Source organism: Eimeria acervulina, genomic scaffold (genome assembly GCF_000499425.1).
Source record: "Eimeria acervulina Houghton genomic scaffold, Eah_scaff28, whole genome shotgun sequence".
NCBI lineage: Eukaryota > Apicomplexa > Conoidasida > Eucoccidiorida > Eimeriidae > Eimeria > Eimeria acervulina.
Window position 1 is genome coordinate 97,007 of NW_013548002.1, and position 17,326 is coordinate 114,332.

The 17,326-nt window shown below is 51.6% G+C and overlaps 4 protein-coding genes across 4 annotated transcripts; 3 read left to right on the forward strand and 1 right to left on the reverse strand.

Annotated features, from left to right (window-relative positions):
- Positions 1-536: 536 nt before the first annotated feature.
- EAH_00006520 (vesicle transport v-SNARE domain-containing protein, putative) lies at positions 537-2,055 on the forward strand (the record flags this gene model as incomplete). The annotated part of the gene is made up of 4 exons (XM_013392512.1): positions 537-710; positions 980-1,267; positions 1,499-1,688; positions 1,937-2,055. 4 exons carry the CDS (start codon positions 537-539, stop codon positions 2,053-2,055), a joined length of 771 nt encoding a protein of 256 aa, XP_013247966.1.
- A 497-nt stretch (positions 2,056-2,552) lies between these two features.
- Positions 2,553-4,474, reverse strand: EAH_00006530 (hypothetical protein, conserved; the record flags this gene model as incomplete). The annotated part of the gene is made up of 2 exons (XM_013392513.1): positions 2,553-3,402; positions 4,332-4,474. 2 exons carry the CDS (start codon positions 4,472-4,474, stop codon positions 2,553-2,555), a joined length of 993 nt encoding a protein of 330 aa, XP_013247967.1.
- A 5,115-nt stretch (positions 4,475-9,589) lies between these two features.
- On the forward strand, positions 9,590-11,320 carry EAH_00006540 (hypothetical protein; the record flags this gene model as incomplete). Its single annotated transcript, XM_013392514.1, has 1 exon — positions 9,590-11,320. The coding sequence occupies one exon, from the start codon at positions 9,590-9,592 to the stop codon at positions 11,318-11,320; it is 1,731 nt and encodes a 576-aa protein (XP_013247968.1).
- A 4,752-nt stretch (positions 11,321-16,072) lies between these two features.
- On the forward strand, positions 16,073-17,326 carry EAH_00006550 (hypothetical protein; the record flags this gene model as incomplete). The annotated part of the gene is made up of 1 exon (XM_013392515.1): positions 16,073-17,326. A coding segment is annotated over one exon (1,254 nt), but the record flags the coding sequence as incomplete, so codon positions are not given.

Below are 17,326 nucleotides of genomic sequence, written 5' to 3' on the forward strand. Positions count from 1 at the left end.
ATAAGCAGAAGGACTCTGGTAAGACCTCAGTAAGGGCTTCTTCATCAGCTCTGCCACTGCCACTGCCGCATTCAACTCTCAACGGCTTCTCTTCTTCTGGGCCGGGCTCCCGGAGGCTGTGTCTACCCAGAATTCCGGCCATCAAGCCTCCGTATCCGTGCAGGGGCGACGACCAGCCGTTGAATGGGAATTCCGATTCACAGAAAAGTAAAGCGTCTTGGGAGGGCTCGGTGTCATACAACAACTGAAGGACCTATAATTTGTATGAGGTCGAAGGGCATCTAGAGGCCTCTAGGACCTCAGAGGAAGCTAACCGATTGAATGTCTTTGAGAGGTTGTATTGCGACAGAGATTTCAAAGGAGGTTAAAAAGCTAAAGACACTCGATATCCGTAGAAAAGCTGAGACTGGAACGGCTCAAAGTAAAGAGCCTTTTGTTGCGCCTGCAAGCGTTAATAGTTTTAAAGGGATCGAATAAGCCAGCATATCAAAAGTAGCTATCAAAGCATAATATTTTACTACATAAACATATTGCACATGGAGTATCGAAACGACGGGCTCGGGGGTGTAGAGGTGGAGGAGCAGCTGCTGCAATTTCAGCAGGCAGTAGAGGACCTGAGAGAGGCCGTACGTCAGCTGGCGGCGGGTCCCTTGATAAACAGTCAGGATCGCCAAAAGCACATATACCAAATAAACAGACTTAAGCAAGAGGTATGAAGAGACAGAAATTCCGTGGGGAATTCCGCCTACCCTGGCACTATGCAGCACTTTCGCGTTAAGTATTTGCATCGCTTTTCTCGCTGAGGGTTGTGCTGGGATTATGAGGGAGATGCTTATTTGTTTGGTTTTGCATGACTAGACGTGTTGCATTTCACGCGTGGAGCGTGTTTCTCTCAGTACGTGTGGGCATTAAAGTGTGTATCATTAACTCACAAGCTGTGTACCTTTGTATGGGGGCTGTTTTATATTAATTGTTCTAGGCGACTGTTTGCATGCGTTCCTTGGCGTTGGAGTTGCGATGCTCATCGTCCTTGTTGAGTCCTGAGGCGATCTCGCGACTGGTGCGGCGGCAGCAGCTGCTCCAGCAACAATTCAAAGAAGTATCCGCAGAATGCGAAGAGCAGCTGCTTTGTGTCAGCAAAGACGAACTGTTGCAGCGTTATACAAAGACGCATGAACAACCACAGGAAGAAGCGACGGAAGCGTGCTCGCAACAGCAACGGCAACAACTGATTACGTTGGGCGACGAAATCCAGGATCAAACAGAGGTCAGACGGAACTCCAAACAAGCAGGAGAAATAAATTAGTAGCCTATTGTAAAGGGTTACAGGCGGATCAGTCAAACACCCCAGGTGTCTTTGTGCATTCGTCCGTCTGTTGTTCAATTGTGCGACTGCTCGTGAGCGTGGTTTGGCTCTTCATGTATCTCTCTGGACTCGTCTGTTTGTCGCTTAGCTACTTGACTGCTGCTCTGTTGTCTATGCGTTTGTGTTCTGTAGCTGAGTTTGGCGCGGACGCAGCAGCAGGCGGCGGAGACCGAGGAAATCGGGGGGGCGATTCTGCAGCGGTTGCAACAGCAGAATGACCAGCTCGACGGCGTGAAGGAAGGCCTGGACAATGTTGAGATGAATATCGGTCGCACGAAGAAGACAGCCCACGCCATTGCTAAGAACGCCGCTCACGACCGCTGTCTGCAGTGCCTCTGCTGCTGCGTGGTGCTTCTCCTTATCGCCTCAGTAGTCCTCATTGCCCTGCCAGGAAAATGACAGACGGTCCTGCTGCGCCAAGCCCGTGCACACACTGCCGCTGCAGTGCAGCAAATGGGGTCGGTCGTAGCAGCGAGGCGGTCGTCGCACGGTCGCACTTCAGACTGTGTGGGGTGCACGTACACATACAGCAGAGCATTTTATCGCCTGGCTCGTTGCTCTCCCCCGTAGGTGAGAGCCCCATCCCCGATTTGCACGAGAAGGCACATGGAGCCCAGGGAGGCGGCGCTGCGCTGGAGCTCATCTGCGCTGCGAGCGTTGGTTGCGGCTTGATCAAGTCTGATTTGTAATCTACTGTTCGCACTCTGCAAACGAGGCATCTCTCCCAAGCGTGGAATGTTTCACGGTTTGTGCCCACAGAAGCAAAGTTCGCTCTGCACCGTTCCCGACTCGCCTTCGCATTTTCTGTAACTCAGCGAACGTCAAATGACGCCTGGAGTTTTCGGAGACATTTTATTCACCGTTGTTGCCTTTGCCGTGTCCTTCCGTATGCACTTGCATTCTCTGCTAATAGTCATCCTGCCTTTGTACTTTCCGTTCACAGTTTATTTTGGTAACAGTTGGCAACAGCCACAGCATGCGTGGCACTACCTCTCTGTGGCCTTGCTTCAACGCAACAAGCAATATACAAGTCAAACAAAACTTGCAGTTTATAATGCACGGTGGAACTAGAAAAGGTTAGAAACGCAGGAAGGCGTTTGCGTATAAGTGCTTTGAGAGTGCATAGTATATCCACTCCAAGCAGATGCCGAGACACCTGAAGAGAATGGGCTGCTGCGTGGGTCTGTCAGTAGGCCCTAATCTCCCTCCACTTATGCGTTTTTGAACGTCTTCTGAGCGAAGAGCCGCTCTGCCCGCCTCCCCCCCTGTTGTTGCCCGTGCGGAAGCCGTCCGCTTCTTCGTGGGAGGCATGGGCCCTCACTTGGTTCACGGCCATACCCAGCCGTCGCCGCAAAGCCGCCGCCTCTGCCGGGTTCAACGCCCAGCCGAGATGCGGCAGCTGAGGATCTGCAGCGCCATCAGGGAACGGCTGCCTCATGGGATGCATGCTATGGACACTGGGCAGAAAGTAAGGGGAGTGACGCCTCTGTTCTTGTCGCATCCGCATCTCGTACAACTCCTTGCCCCTGAGATGTCTGTAGAGCGCGTAACAAGGGTCGCCAAGAGCAGCTGCACTAGCGAATGACTTCCATGGCAGTGCCCACTCCCTAATTTCGGGATTTCGGTCGTAGAACCGAATTACCGCCTTCATTCTCTCTCCAAGGACACTGCGGAGTTCTTCTGGAGGCGTACGCAGCAAATACTCATCCAGTCCTCCCGCGTCGTCAATGGCGTGGAGCGCTGAAGTTGTCACTTTTAAGTTTTTTACAACTGTATTCAGACCTTCGGATTCAAAGTCCTTTTTGAGCACATTTGGCTTCAACTTGCGGCGGTGTTTCCGCAGTGAGAAGGAGATCTTCGTATAATAGTTGTAGTCTTCGTCGTGGAAAAGGCCGCACTGAGAAGCAGCCGAGGGAGGACGGCCGTACGCCTTCACAGGCATGGGTGGGAGGATCTGCTTCTTCTTAAATCCCTTCTGCGCCCCTCGACCCAAACAGCGCAAATACTTCCCAAACAGAGACGCGTTGCGCAGCATCCTTGTACATACCCACACATGTGTGCAGACACGGGGGCGGGGAGGTACCCCAAGAAGGACCTGAGGTGCTGCACCTCACCACGGCTGCCTCCGCATAGGCCTCACCACGGCTGCCTCCGCCTATGACAGATGGTCAGGAGGAAGAAAGAAAGTATAGCACTCTTCTGGGGCTTTGGGCTTGACCAAGGGCAGGGGAGGCGAGCCTGCGGATGGGCACTGCAGTGAGGAGAATGCGGGAGCAATACGCTTCCGACTCAAACGGACTTGTAAAATGTTTAATAATGGTGCAAAAAAAAACTAGAGGGGGCCGTGCCATAGGCCATAGTCCATAAGCAACTTTCGCTTGAAAGGGCCCGACTAGGCAAGTGCGTTGTCTTGGATCTGGTCGCTCCCCCCAGAAGCTCAATACGACCCCGAGGCCCTTTTGGAGTTTCCACTTGAGCCAGAGAAAGTGAAGACTGAATGGACGAGGAGACAGAGGAGCAACACCATAAGCCAGCCGGCACTGGTTGGGGCCCCCGTTGCGTTCCTCACTCCATTTGTTCTGTACGTTGTGAGTAAGGCAAAAGAACATAGGGTAAGTAGAAATAAACAACCGCGGAGAAGCCTTAGAGACCCATTCCACAAAGAGTCCCTGTTAAAGCGACGATGGCTGCATGCAGAGTCAATCGCTCCCACAGTCCCACTGGCGTGTGGCGTTACCTCTGCAGGAAACATGTGGCACATGTCTGTGAAGAGTTCGTCTTGGAATATTCATATTGGAACGTAGAATATTATTTGTACTTGAGGGGTTATCCATACTCATTTCACCTGCTGCCTGCTCGGCTGTGCCGACAGCCCAACGAGTAGCGGTGGGCAGGCAAGCCGCGACACACAACATCAGTCTTTTCTTTATTTAGTGCCACCGTTTTTGATTCAAACTCAGATTACACCAGGCATGATAACACCCATATGATATTGGCTCTCTTCCATCCTTGCGCGTATTGACCGTCTGTTCCTCCTCGTCGCCCTTCTTCCGCTGCGTTGCTTGAGTGAGCTTGGAGACAGTTCACCTCTTTGGGTCCACTTGTCATCTTTCTGCAACATTGACAAAGCAGAAGCATCGATCAAGACTTTTTGTTCCTTTCCTCTTTCTGTCCGCCCTTTCTCCTACCGTCGCGCCCCCGCCTGCTCGCCTTTTGCTGCCACCACCTATCGACGCAACTAAAGTATATCTCTCCCTACTTATAGCTCTGTCGAAGGCCTTGCCGCCTGTTTAATCAAATCACAGTACTTTAGGTGGTCAAAGACGAGGGGAAAGATGACGTTTCTACACGCGGCCGCCTGCGCCGCTTTTTGCTTTGGCCCGGTTGTGGCAATCTACACGGCGACAAATCTGTGGGTTCATTCTTCAGTGCGCATACAGTCAAGCAAATCAACCACTCTTCTGTATACCTTTAGCTTAGCGTAAGCTTCCTTCTTTTGCGCATCCTATGTGCTCGCTCCGTGCTTTCGCCAACAATCCTTGTCCTGTGCAGCTCTGACCAAACTGGCACCAGAAGGTTACTGGCGTTGGCAACTGCCTTTTACTTCATTAGTCTTTTTGGAAAGGTAAAGCAACATATGTTGCAGATCCACACTGCAGGCGCTCCCTCAACGTAGATGAGGCATGCAGCGTTCGTTTGTCCATTTTGGAAAACGCAACCAACAAAGCCAGTAGCGTCACTCGTGCCTATTGCGTGTGTAACTACTTGCATGCCTCAGAGCCTTATAGTTGCCACCGTACTTCCTGCAACGTGCGAGAGCTCCGTTTTCTGCAGCGTAAGGTTCTTCAATTTGTCGTCATATCTCTATCCTTAGCGTATTCCCTGGGTGTTTATCTCTAACATCATATGCATTTTCGGATATACATCCGTTCCCTGTCTGGTTTTGTCCTTGTGCCGCCTGAATACTTTCTTCCGTGCCTCATTTCGGTTCTTCTCTCTGCTTCTTCGTTGCTCGCTTGTTTTGGTGTCGATTTGTCTGTGGTTCTCTACTCCGTGGGGCACTTCTCTCTCGTGTAGCCGTACATATTCATGGCGCTGTACGCTTATTTCGCTTGTTTTTTGTATATGTTTTTTGTCTGAACCTGTCGTTCTTGTCCTAAATACACTATTTGTCCCTGCAGGCGATAGTTGACTTAGTTACCGTTGCTGTAGAGCTCGGCAACATTCATCTCCTCCTCTCCACCAAGTCCGCCGTCGCACTCCCCACACTCCTGCATCAGCAGCAACAACAATGACAGTAGCAGCGATAGCCCAGTGAACGGTTCATTGCCCCTTTGCCGCTTGTTTATTGCAGGAGGGCGCTGACGTATTCCTACGAGACGCGTTTGTTGTGCATTGGCCTTGGCTGGTCTTTGGGACGAATCCTCTGCAGCAACGGACACCTCCTCCTTCGAGGTTTGCTCTCCATGTTGTTTTTTTCACTTCGCTATTGGGTTTCTGTGCTTCTCAATTCTGTGGTCCACCCAAACTCATCGTTCATATTAACATATCTTCTATCTCCTGCGCCGTTACTTTCATGTTGGTGCATCTGTCTGCAGTTGATGCTCTGCTGCTATGAAGTGTCAATGCGTTCTGCGTCTCCACTATTTCGCTCATGTGTGCGCCCTTGACTACACACTAGGATTGCCATCCATTTAGTAATAGTTGCGTATTTCCCTAAGCGTCTGCTGACGTGTACGTTTGTGTCCACATACTTCTATTTGTCCACTTTCAAGTATTTTCCCGTTGTATGTTTATCCTTTTCATGAGTTTTCTTACGAAGACGCATGCATATTCATCTGCTTAGATGTGTATTACGTGTAGACCTATATCTACGCAGGTGTACGTCTTATCTCTACATGCATGCATTCATGTGATGTGTATGTGGATGTATGCATGTATATGTATATGCATATGCACGTATATGTGCATGCATGTCTAATATGCATATGTGTATGTGTATATGGATTTGTATGCGTGTATGCATGCGTGTGCATACAATGCATGCGTTTACATACATATCTGTAACAATACATATATGCGTTTCGGCCAGTTGCGCTCATGTTCAGTTGCCCGCAGTTTTGTGCATCTGTACATATCTATTTGTATCTGTTAGTCAGGTGTGTGATTATTCGCATTCAATTGTATTTGCTGCAACTGTTTGGGCGTGTAGCGGCTAGCAGTCCTTCATTTCGTTGGGAAGGCGTTTACCACGCTGTGCAGGCCAGTTTGTTGCCGGTGAGTTCCCGTTTATCTTTAACGCTACACTTTGGCTTCTAAAGAGAAGACACAGTGGTTGCGCGCCGCACTAGTTTCTTTATACAGTGCACGATGCATTGTAGGTCTTCTGTTTGACATAAAGGAGAGCAGAAGCACAGAGGCAGAGCGTATGCATGTCCAGTTGCTAGTGGCTATGTCTATTTATCTGCACATTTTTTATGTGTCGGTTGATCAAGTGTCTGATTACTCGCGTTGCAACCGTTTGAGCGTGCAGCGGTTAGTAGTCCGTTTCGATGGGAATATGTTTCCCATGTCATGCAGGCTTTTCTGTCGTTTCTGCACTGCGTGTCCAGTTTATTTTGCAGTGCTATGTTATGTGTACAGCACAGCTGCATGCACAAGGGGGTTAAATTGTTAGGTTTGTGCAGAATATTCCATAGCATATTTGTTATTTTGCTCATTTGGTCGCAGTTGTCGTATTTATCCATCAGTGCCCTCATCTTCATTTCGTCTAGACGCCACTTGCCGTTTAAGTCGCGGGCGGGTGTGCTCTTTTTGGCTGGCCTCCTCGCACCCTGGACATTGGTGCAACAGTAAGCTACCCGTTTCCTCTAGCCTACAGTTATCCCAGGGGGGCACTAAAAACAGTTATCGATGCTATCATTGTTGGAGACGATTGTTGTAGTTGTTCTGTCTTATAGCCGCTGATTGGAGACAGGGCTGTCTGTTGCCTCCCCCAGCGCCTGACCAGATGGAGAACAAGGCCTTTCTTTCTTTGAATCGCCCTCGAGCTGCCAGTGTTTCGCATTTGAGTGCCTACCAGTTCGTTCGCTCATTTGCAGCTACTTGCTTCTTTCACTCAGGACACTTCCGTTTTTGTTTCGCCTCTTTTGCAAAGTCTTGGACTAGTGCCTTTGTGCTGCCGATATGGGTTCAGGCACAGTTTAGGCCTGTACAACTCGCCGCACCGGTTTCTTGAAGAGGAAATAACGCCGGCGTGTTGGCTTTCTCTGGTCCTGCATGCGGCGGTCTCCATTTCAGTAGGCATAACGGCTTACTTAACTCTCAGAGGTGGCCAGGGGAGACAGAGATTGGCAGCGACCACGCAGAAGACAGAATAATTGAACGCTAGACGGCACGATATCTAGATTTGTAGAGAAATACCACCAGACGATTTTTTTATCCCTCCCTGTACCCCGGGGCCCGCCCCTACTGAGCGCAAGGGCTGCAATGCCTTCTGTGGAAGACAGACAAATGCTGCAGAGGCACTGGGGCTGCCCATTTCCTTGCGCTTGTATGCAGTTTCTAGTGCTTTGTTATTTTTTCGCCTTTGCTTTTTTCTCAACTACATTGCCCAATAATCTTTTCGCCTCTCTTGACCGCGTCGTTCCTCAGTTTGTTTGCTCTTTTGGCGCCGTCAACTCTCTCGTTGGTGCTGCTTATGCTGGAGATCCAGAATCCCGTGAAGCGCGTCAGTTTTGCAACTTCAGTACAGAGGGACACTGACGGGCGTTGACTTGTCAGCGTGAACCATGTAGCATGGTCTGTACGAAGTTGGTGCACGTGCTACTTAGGGCCAAGTAAGTGCTCAGCAATTGTTCACAGTGATAGTGCACGCAGAAAGGACGGCTTGGTTGCGCTTGTCTTCCGGATCGCCTTGCAGCGCTAGTCAGAGTAAGGTGCCTTGCAACTCATCTCAGGCCGCCTGCTCGCGCACCAGTCCCAAGCTTTGGGTTGCTGTGCACAGGACACCTGAGGGCTGGAGTGAAACTCAGCTGCCTTTGGGAGAACAATGGAAACAAGAAAAAGTCCTCGACTCTATTGCAGCTCGCTACAATTCTCAGCAAGGATGAACGGCCCCCGCTGAGACGCGGCGGAAAGGGGGGGGAATGGCTAGCAGAAGGGGGCTGCGCCGGGATGATGACAAATACTCACGCGTGCAATGAGGACTCAGAAGTTAGCATAGTTGCATAGTGACTTTTAAAGTTATTTTTTTCACGGTGTGCATAGGGGAAATCTGAATTCTGAGCGGAGGCCCACCGCCTTCTCTGCTATGAAAGTAAACATCGCTTGGAGCCAGATGATATTGTCGTACCGTGACCCATTCAATGTGTTGCAACCCTTATTTACAGCTCAATAAAGTGGTTTTGCCGAGATATATCAGACTCATCTTGTGTTGGTGTTTGCCCAAGAGTCATGGATTGGAATGCCGGCGGAGAGCCTCGAACTGAGATAAAACGCGTCTGCAGTGCTGTTCTCGATTGTGAGCTGTGGTAATAGAAATATTTCGTGCAAACTTGTTATTCAGAGCAATGGAAACATTAAATTCAGGTGTTTGTCTGCTGGACATTTGCTGCTACGCAGGGATCCAGAAGAAAAGAGGCACCGCCCTTCTACTGGATCTGTGAATCCTGCCCTCCGACCGTTTGAAGGGGATTGATTACACCCGAGAAGATACTAGGTAACTAGAACGTACTTTAAGAGGAGTGGGAGGATACAACCTGCCTTTATAGTATCTCTAATCTCTATGTAATTCCGCGTCAAACCCTCCTGGCGGCGCACCGCTGGGTTAGTGGACCGCGGTCCACAGGACACCGAAGGGCTGCCGAACCCGAGCGGCCTGACTGTGCTTCCCCACGTCCAACCATGGCATGAGATATGGCTAGGAATGAACCTTCTTCAGTATTACTTAATTCGCATGGATTGTTTGTTTTTCGCCCCGTTCGACGTTTCCCTTGCATCGCCGCATACGGTCGATTTCTCTAAGCGATGCGGCGCAGTGTGTCATCAGTTCATCTTCGCTTCTTACCACTTTCATGGTTCGTACTTAGTTTTTTCGTAAATGCATTTGTCTCGAGTACTTATTCGCGACATCATCATGGCGGTGCTGCCCCACTCCTCTCCCTCAAGCCGTCAGGCCCCGGTGGCGGCCGAACGGTGTCCCCTTTCGGATCTTTTCTTTCTATGGCACTTCCATCAATAAGCGCCTCTTTCACCTTCAACTCCCCTGGAGAGTCCGGCTCCCCTGAGCCTGCCCATCAGGAAGTGCGTCACCGTTCCCTATCCCTTGGGAGGGAAAGGACGGCCTCTTCTGTCGTGTGGAGCAGGGACAGCGAAATACCCAGCCTGTTACAATCCCAGCAGGAGCCGCAAAGGCAACGGAAAAGGCATCAACAGAAGCAGCGGCGACTTGGTCGGCTTCAGCGTCTCCGCAAGGCCATTAGCCGTATGGGAGTTGCCACAAAAGAGAAGATACAGCGCCTGTGGCGACGCTTACAGCACGAGGCTTCCCGGGCAAAAGGAGCAGCACGAAAGGCAGCTGTTGCTCTTTTTAAAAGGCTTCCGAGGTTTCGAAGGCTCGGGAATCCATCTACAAGAGTGGAATCAGAAGGTGCTTCAGGGCTGGCAGGAGCCGGTCTTGCCGCTGCTGCAGCAGGGTCGGGTCCTGCTGAGGAAGCTCCCAAAGGAGCCAAGGCTCTTAAGAATAGGGGAATTTTCACCCCTGTAAGCCCAGCCGTCTCCGGGACAAATGCAGCAGTAAAAGAACCAGTACAAGCAGAAGCAGCAGCTCCCGTGCCCGAAGGACTTGGGCAAGATGAAGGAGCAGAAGAATGGCATGATGCATTAACGCCTGAACAGGCTGAAGAGGCAAACGAAGAGTGGTTCGATGCAGTATCGCCTGAGGAGATGAGTGTTCTACTTGGACGAGCGCGTGAAGCGGAGGAAACGCGGAAGACAGAAATGCCGGTAAAGGAACAATATTTAGTGGAGGCTGAAATGCTTGGCCTGACTCCTGAATGCATTAAGTACTTCCCCCGGATGAGCATTGGTATGCGGAAGCTGTGCAGTGATTGGCGCGGACACTGCATGTTTTGGTCTTTGTTCCTGCGGGAAGGAAACCTTGGTTCCTCTTTGGACGTGATGGAGGAGCTGGCACTTCAAACGGGCGCCTCGATACAGAAAGCAGAACAACTCAAAGGAACAGAAACAAGCATTGAAGCGCATTTGCTACGCATGACCATCACTTTGGCGCTAGCGGTGGAAGCTCTAGCAAAGGCAGTGGACCAGAGCGGGGAGCACTGCTGGTTCACTGATGCCGGCAACTTGTTTCTCAAGGCAAACGAAAAAGAAGAGAAGATTTTGTATTCCATCCATCCAGCGTCGTTTTTTTCCAACCCTCTTCAATTCACAAAGCCGCTTGAGAGGCTTATTAGGACTGTCCAAGCAGATGCTGTCAGGTGCTTCCCTTCTCTTCTGACGGAAATTCAGGCGCGGAGGGATTTGCAGCAGATTCTTGAGTCAGAAAAACAAAAGCTGGAGGCCGCTGTGAAAGAGCTGGGCGAGGAACTGACCGAACAGCAATCGCGGGACATGCAGCAAGCAATAGACGAACTAGAATTGCTGCGCATGCGCGAGTCTTGTTCTACAGAACAAGTGTACCTCCTCGCCGCCCAAGCCAAGAATATCCAGCAATTCGTCGCCGACTATCTTGCCAACGGCCATAACTGGTGGAAGGTGCAGTGGCCTTTCAAACTTCAGGCATGCAGACGTCTTTCGAGGGGAAGCTCAGTCGTTCCCAGCGATGTAGCGGAGAGCTGCCGGAAGTATGAGTCATTAGTAATATCAAAAGGGCCAGGTGATGCTGGTTCCCTCCTCCTGTGGGTATGGGAAGCAGGCCCATACAGAAAAGATTAAGTGAGGGCAGCTTAATCTCTCGACCTAAACAATAGCACCTTAAGCCGTACAGTTAAAGAGGAAGAGCAAACGGCTACACGAATTACATGTTTGAAGGTACAGTAAACATAGAGCCTTCGCGGAGAATCCAGGTGAAGGCCAGCACGGCACTCCCCAGCTGCCCTTTCTTGCAGCGGTGGGGCAAGAAGGCTTCCACATGCCCTTATTAGGGTGTTCTATGCATTTGGCTTATCTGTGCATTCACTTTGGTAGCTGTGTACACATGCTGAATTTCCACAGAAGCGGGGCAACACGGTGCTCGTGTGTGCCCTTGTGGTTATGCTTGCATGCATTAGTTCCGTGCTTTATTACGCCAGCGAATGTATCGATTTTATTGTTTAAACTGAGTGTTTCTGTCCGGTCGGGCTCGTGTGCTGGGGAAGAGCACGCCACTGTGGCCCGACTGGCGCCGGCATACTGCTGTTACGGTCCCTCACGAACATTTTATGGGCAGCGACAATTAATTCATTCAAGCGTTAATCGCCTACCTTCTTCTTGCAAGAAAACCCTAAAATCCGTCGATTTCCCTCCGTAAAGTGAAGGATATGACTACAGGTGTCCGCGTATGGCAGTACTTTACTGCTCGTCTTGTCCAGCAAACGGAATCCGATGATCGTGTTACGGGGCAAGACGCTATTATTTATACACGAATGAGGAGCTTCAGTTGAGCCTGAAAGAAAATAGGGGACCTCCTGGGAAGGAAATGTGAAATTCAGTGCCGCATGTACCCCTCCACTTGTGGAGGAAAGTTGACTTGGGCGTAGGAATGCGTTTTCTGTTTCCTTCAAAACAAGAAAATACAAACAAATAATCAGCTTTCTTGCTTATTTCCCCTTCTTGTCCAGTTGAATCAACAGTAGTCGACGATCGGAGCGCACTGTTCACCGCCGTCGGCCCCGACTCATGTTGATAGGTTGACAGCACGCTGTGCGTGTCTTAGAAAGCATGCTAATTGTATTCCCCGTAAAATTAAAAATAAAACGAGGGTCTATTTAAATGCATGGCCTGTGGGGCGGGTTCACCACGGTGTGCGCAGATTGGAGGCGGCTGCGCTGTCTGCAGCTGTGACGAACGACCTTTGACGGAACACGAGATCCATCCAGGTGAACACTTCGCTGCAGGCGCTGCCCGTCCTATTCTGTTTAATTTATTGCTTCCCCGTAATTTCCCCCGTGCCGCACGGGTGCGTCTCTTCGTGAGGCTTGGGAGGACTCGTTTTATTACTGCAATCGGACGCCAGCCAATTTCGGTGGATTGGGTCATCCTAGCTTCCTTATCAACAATCAAGCTTCAGTTTGAGCTTTCTGTGTAACCCTCTTTGAATTATTATTGGGGCTGCAGGTGGTTGCGCGCTCGTCCTGGTTGTTTTATGTGAAATTTTCTCTGGCGCTGCAGAAGCATGAATGTCCACGTTCGCAGATTCGGAGCTCACTTTGGCCTTTGCACATTTAAAAGTTATATGCCCATAATTGCAGCAATCATTGTGGCTGCGGCAGTGGGGAAATTGTTCACAACGCCAGCATCAAGGGGCGACAGATAGATGTCTGCGTCTGCGATGTTTGGTCCGCCCACAGCACAGGGGACGCACAGCACAGACGACGCCACTTGGCTCTTCTGAAGGCTGGCAAGAAAGCAAGAAGAGTAGCAAGGATATCATAGCAGCGCAAACACCCCCCAACTATACATATATCTGGTGCACGAACGGCCACAACGTCAGGCGCCTCAGAGCCACCGGTCACAGAGGCCAAGCCAGCCCACCCATGGCAATAGGGGCCCCAATACCTTACGGCTCCAGCATCCCCCCAGCTCACTACTAGGAGGGAAATGAACAGCTGGGCCACATAGCTCAGAGCAAGGAAAGGGAAGTGGCAGCACCACCAGCGGAACATGCGACATCCGAGGCCCGTAAGAGGGGCTCGGCACGACAGCAAAATATGCACAATCCAGCAGAAGCAGCAACAGAAGTGACAGCAAGAGCCAGAACGGGTGCGATAGAAGCAGCCGCAATAGCAGCACCAGTAACCGCAACAACAGCAGCTCGCACACAGAGGAAGAAAGTGAACGGCAAAGCATCAAATGTGACAGCAGGACCTATTAAACGGACAACGTAGCGGCCGCAATAAGTAAACAGACTAACGACGGACCACTAACCCTCCCGTTACATTCCTTCCCACATTCCACCAGGGGGAGACTGACAGGGTAAAATCCAAAGGCATAAGAGCAAATGCAGTCAGAGCCGCCTTCGGCCTCTCTACGTCCTTCCCAGTGCTCACAGGAGATGTGACTGGGATAAGCATCAGGATAGACGCTGCCGCCAGTGCTTTCTCTGTTCTTTATCCAGTAAGCTGCTTGCTTGCCTACTTGCTTATTCCTGTTACGTATTTAGTAATTAAGGCATTCGTTACACACCCCTACTGCCCCAATGAGTGCATACATGCAAGAGCGTCAAGGGCTTCATTCTGTAAATCTTCTGATGTTCAGTGGCCCTAATTGTTATTCTTTGTGAGGAGGCGGGAAGGCGGCACCGAGTATAAACGTGTTCACCCTCGATAACGGCAGCCGCTTGCGTCGCTGCGTCGTCAGCATGGCGGAACGCCGCCTGTAGGCACACCGCATATTATCAGCGTTATTGCACACAGGTCTGGGCAGGCAGCTGTGAACAAGACACAAGGCGCACCTCTCTTGCAAGGGACCCATGTGGGGAGGCTCGCTGGGAGTGGAGCGGCAACTGAGGGCTGAACGCAACAGCAAACCGCGGCCGCCGTCCCCATCCTCGCTGCAGCTACATGAATGTAGTTCAGCAGAATATGACGTATCACCGGTTACTTGTCTTGTGGACTTACGAAACTCATTTCTGCTCCCGGAGCTCCTGCCGACGAGGCCCCTGCTGTACATACGCCACGGCTAAAATCCACAGGCGAGGCTAAACAAAAAGCATTCGCTAGACAGATTTTACCTTCTTTAGGTATCCAAATAGGTGAGCCATGAGTGGCCCAAGTCGAAGCTGTCTTTTGTCGCCGTCTTTCCTCTTCAGCCATTTCGCCTGTATTTTGCCCCATTTAGGCTCATTTTTAACTTGTTCCGTCAAACCATTAGCTGCTTACCCTCTAGAATAGCCACCTTGAGGAATGAGACAATTGACAAGGAGAATGCATGGGCAGGCAGAAGAGATATGTTGTGCTGCATGTTGGCGTACTTGCGACTTCACTTCATGCCTCAAGTCGGCCAGGAGTCCGTTAAGCTGCGACTTGCTAAACCGAAGAGTTCTCGCGGGTTGCACTTTAAGTGCAATGTTGGGAGGAGCGGTTATCATATTCGCAAGGAAAGTGGCTCGCTGTTGCCCTGTCGTTGCAGCCTCCCCCGTTGCTGTTGTCGTCTGACTCAACGCGACGCGAGCCGCTTCTACCGTTCCACTTGAACTCAGCGGCCCAAATACGCCCCACATAACTAGAAATATCAACCATTGGTGCATGTTCTTCCCGAGATTCCATTTGCACATTTCATGCACAGCTCGCGGCGGCGCGCAACTCACTCTCAACTCGTTGAAGAATCTTTTGTACCTACACTAGCAGCTGGGTATTTAACACTGGGGCAAAGCCGATTTGCATCCTCTCCGTGGAGGCAACGAAGATTTGCATCTTTCGAAATACAAACTGAAATCCACTTTTGTGAACTCCTTTTCAATCGGAGTGTGCGACAAGTTATCGAATACGTGCAGCTGCCCCAGCCCAACCACAAGGCACGAAGACTCACAAGGCAGCAGGGCCTCCTGATGTCTGATAAAAGTATTCACTCTAAATGGTCAATTCAGTAGCGGTGGATGGAACTATGTCAAGTCATTTGTATGCACTGAAACGGATGTTTCATGTCTGTCACAGGTCCACCACTGAACCACCCTCTGCACAGGCTCCCGCCGCTTATTCTTGTGGAAAGCTGAGCACTAGCATTCTTCCCTTCACGCCTTAACGGATCAGGCTCAATAAGATTGCTGGAATAAAACTTAGCACCCGCTTTTGTATAAAAACACCGATAGAACCTGCTCAGAAATGCCGTGCAAACAGCGCTCTGGACCGCGGGTGAGCGGTCTGCCGCCGCGCTATAGGAATTTGGGGCTTGCGCCAGGTGTTGGTCTGGTGGGGCCCCTGGGTTGAGTGGCTGGTGGGCAGCTGCGTATTGTCTTTCTCTATTTCCACTTAAATTATACTATTTTTTTCGTAGTTGACTGGGTAGTAATAATTTTTTGCTCCTTTCCCTCTGGGGCTACTGTCTTGCTTCTGAGTTGCATCTTAAGTCTTCCGTGCATCTGTTTCACCTTCGGGCCCAGCTAAAGGCCAGTTGTCCCCTTTCCTCTCTACTTTCCTCTTAGGGTCTTTCTGCATGCCTAGGACGACCTGTGGGACTCCTTCTCCCCTTCGCACCAATTCCTTGCCTTCTTTTTCGTCGGTAGGTGCCCTTCTACTCACAAGTAAATGGGAGAGGTGGCGTCTTTGGGCACATATATTTCCTCACAGGTGCCAGCAGCGCCTTGAGGTTGGGGCGCGGCCCCAGAGCCCTATAAGCCCAGTTGGAAGGCAGCTGCTCCTGCTGCCGCTGCCACCGGTGATCCCGTTGGGGCTGTCGGAGGCGTTGGTGCTGCTGCTGTTGGTAGGTGAGGGCCGTTGTGGCGTGAGCGGCTGCACCTAGGCCCGTGGGCGGGTTACTTGACTGTTTATGATGGTGGGCTCCGTGGGAGAAACCGTACAGGAGCGGCCTGCAGGAGGGGCTTTAGCGGCTGCCGAGGAAGCGAAGGCGGCCCCTGCAAAGGCGTCATTGCACTACGGTGTATCGACACCGCGTTGGGCGGCTTCGAAGTTGGAAGCGGCCCAAACCCTCTCTGCTCCACGCAGACGGCTACTGAGGCTGCTGCAGAAGGAGCTGTTGCTGCAGCTGGCTGCAAACAAACAAGGGGCCGACATAGACCCGAGGCGCCGACCTCCCCACGCCGTCACTCCTGAGAGCATCCTCGCCCGTTGGATAACTGCCGATCCGAAGCGGCTGATGAGAGGAGTGTTGGCTTTTGGGTTGCATGCTGCTGGCCCCTCTACCCTTACAGCCATTACCCCCAGCGCTCCACAGCGGCCCACTATCGGCTTTGTAGAGGCAGAAGCAGAGCCCACAAGCAGTCACACTCTTGCTGCTGCGTCTGGCGCAGCTGCAGCACCTGCTCCACGTACAGAGGCTGGAGAGCTCCGAGTATCTTCGGGCGTTTTCGTAGCAGCAGCAACCGCAAGAGCAGTTGCTGCCGATCCTTTTGAGGCATATACCGCCAGCAGCACCACCAGCAGCACCACTGCAAGCACCACCGGGAACAGAAGCAGCGGCGGCAGCATCAGTGCGTCGTCTAAGGAGCTTGGCAGAGCATCTGTGAGGGGCCCCGGGAGGAGCGCTGAAGAGGCGGCGATTCGTGTGAGGAAGCACCAAAAGCTTAAAGAAGCGGGTGGCGGCGCGGGTTCTGTACAACTGCGCACTTTCTGTGTTTTGTGTCTGTCTCCTTTCCTTTCCGTGGCGGGCAGCTTTTTGTGTTGTGTTTGCCTTCACACGCTCAAGAGCAGCCGAAGGCCCTGGGCCGAGGAGGGCCGAAACGCGAGCACCGCCAAAAGGAGCCTCTCGTCAGTCCGCAGCCCTCCCGTCAAGAGAGCTGTGGGTCTGCTCAGCATTGAGAGGCCGCAGAGGTGTCAGCGATCCCCACAGGTCCAGCCAGAGGTGTGCGTAGACCCCAGCGCGCAGACGGCCATGCGGCCGTCCATGCGCCGCTTCACGGGGTCGGCATCTCCTGCTTGTGCGGGGCTGCAGCAGCCTCACCAGGAGGAGCCGCAACAGCAAGAAAAGCAAGAAAAGCAACAGCAACGGCAGCAGGAGCAACAGCAGCAGCAACATCAGCAGCAGCAACAACAGCAGCAGCAAGGGCAACACCAGGACGGTTGCGCG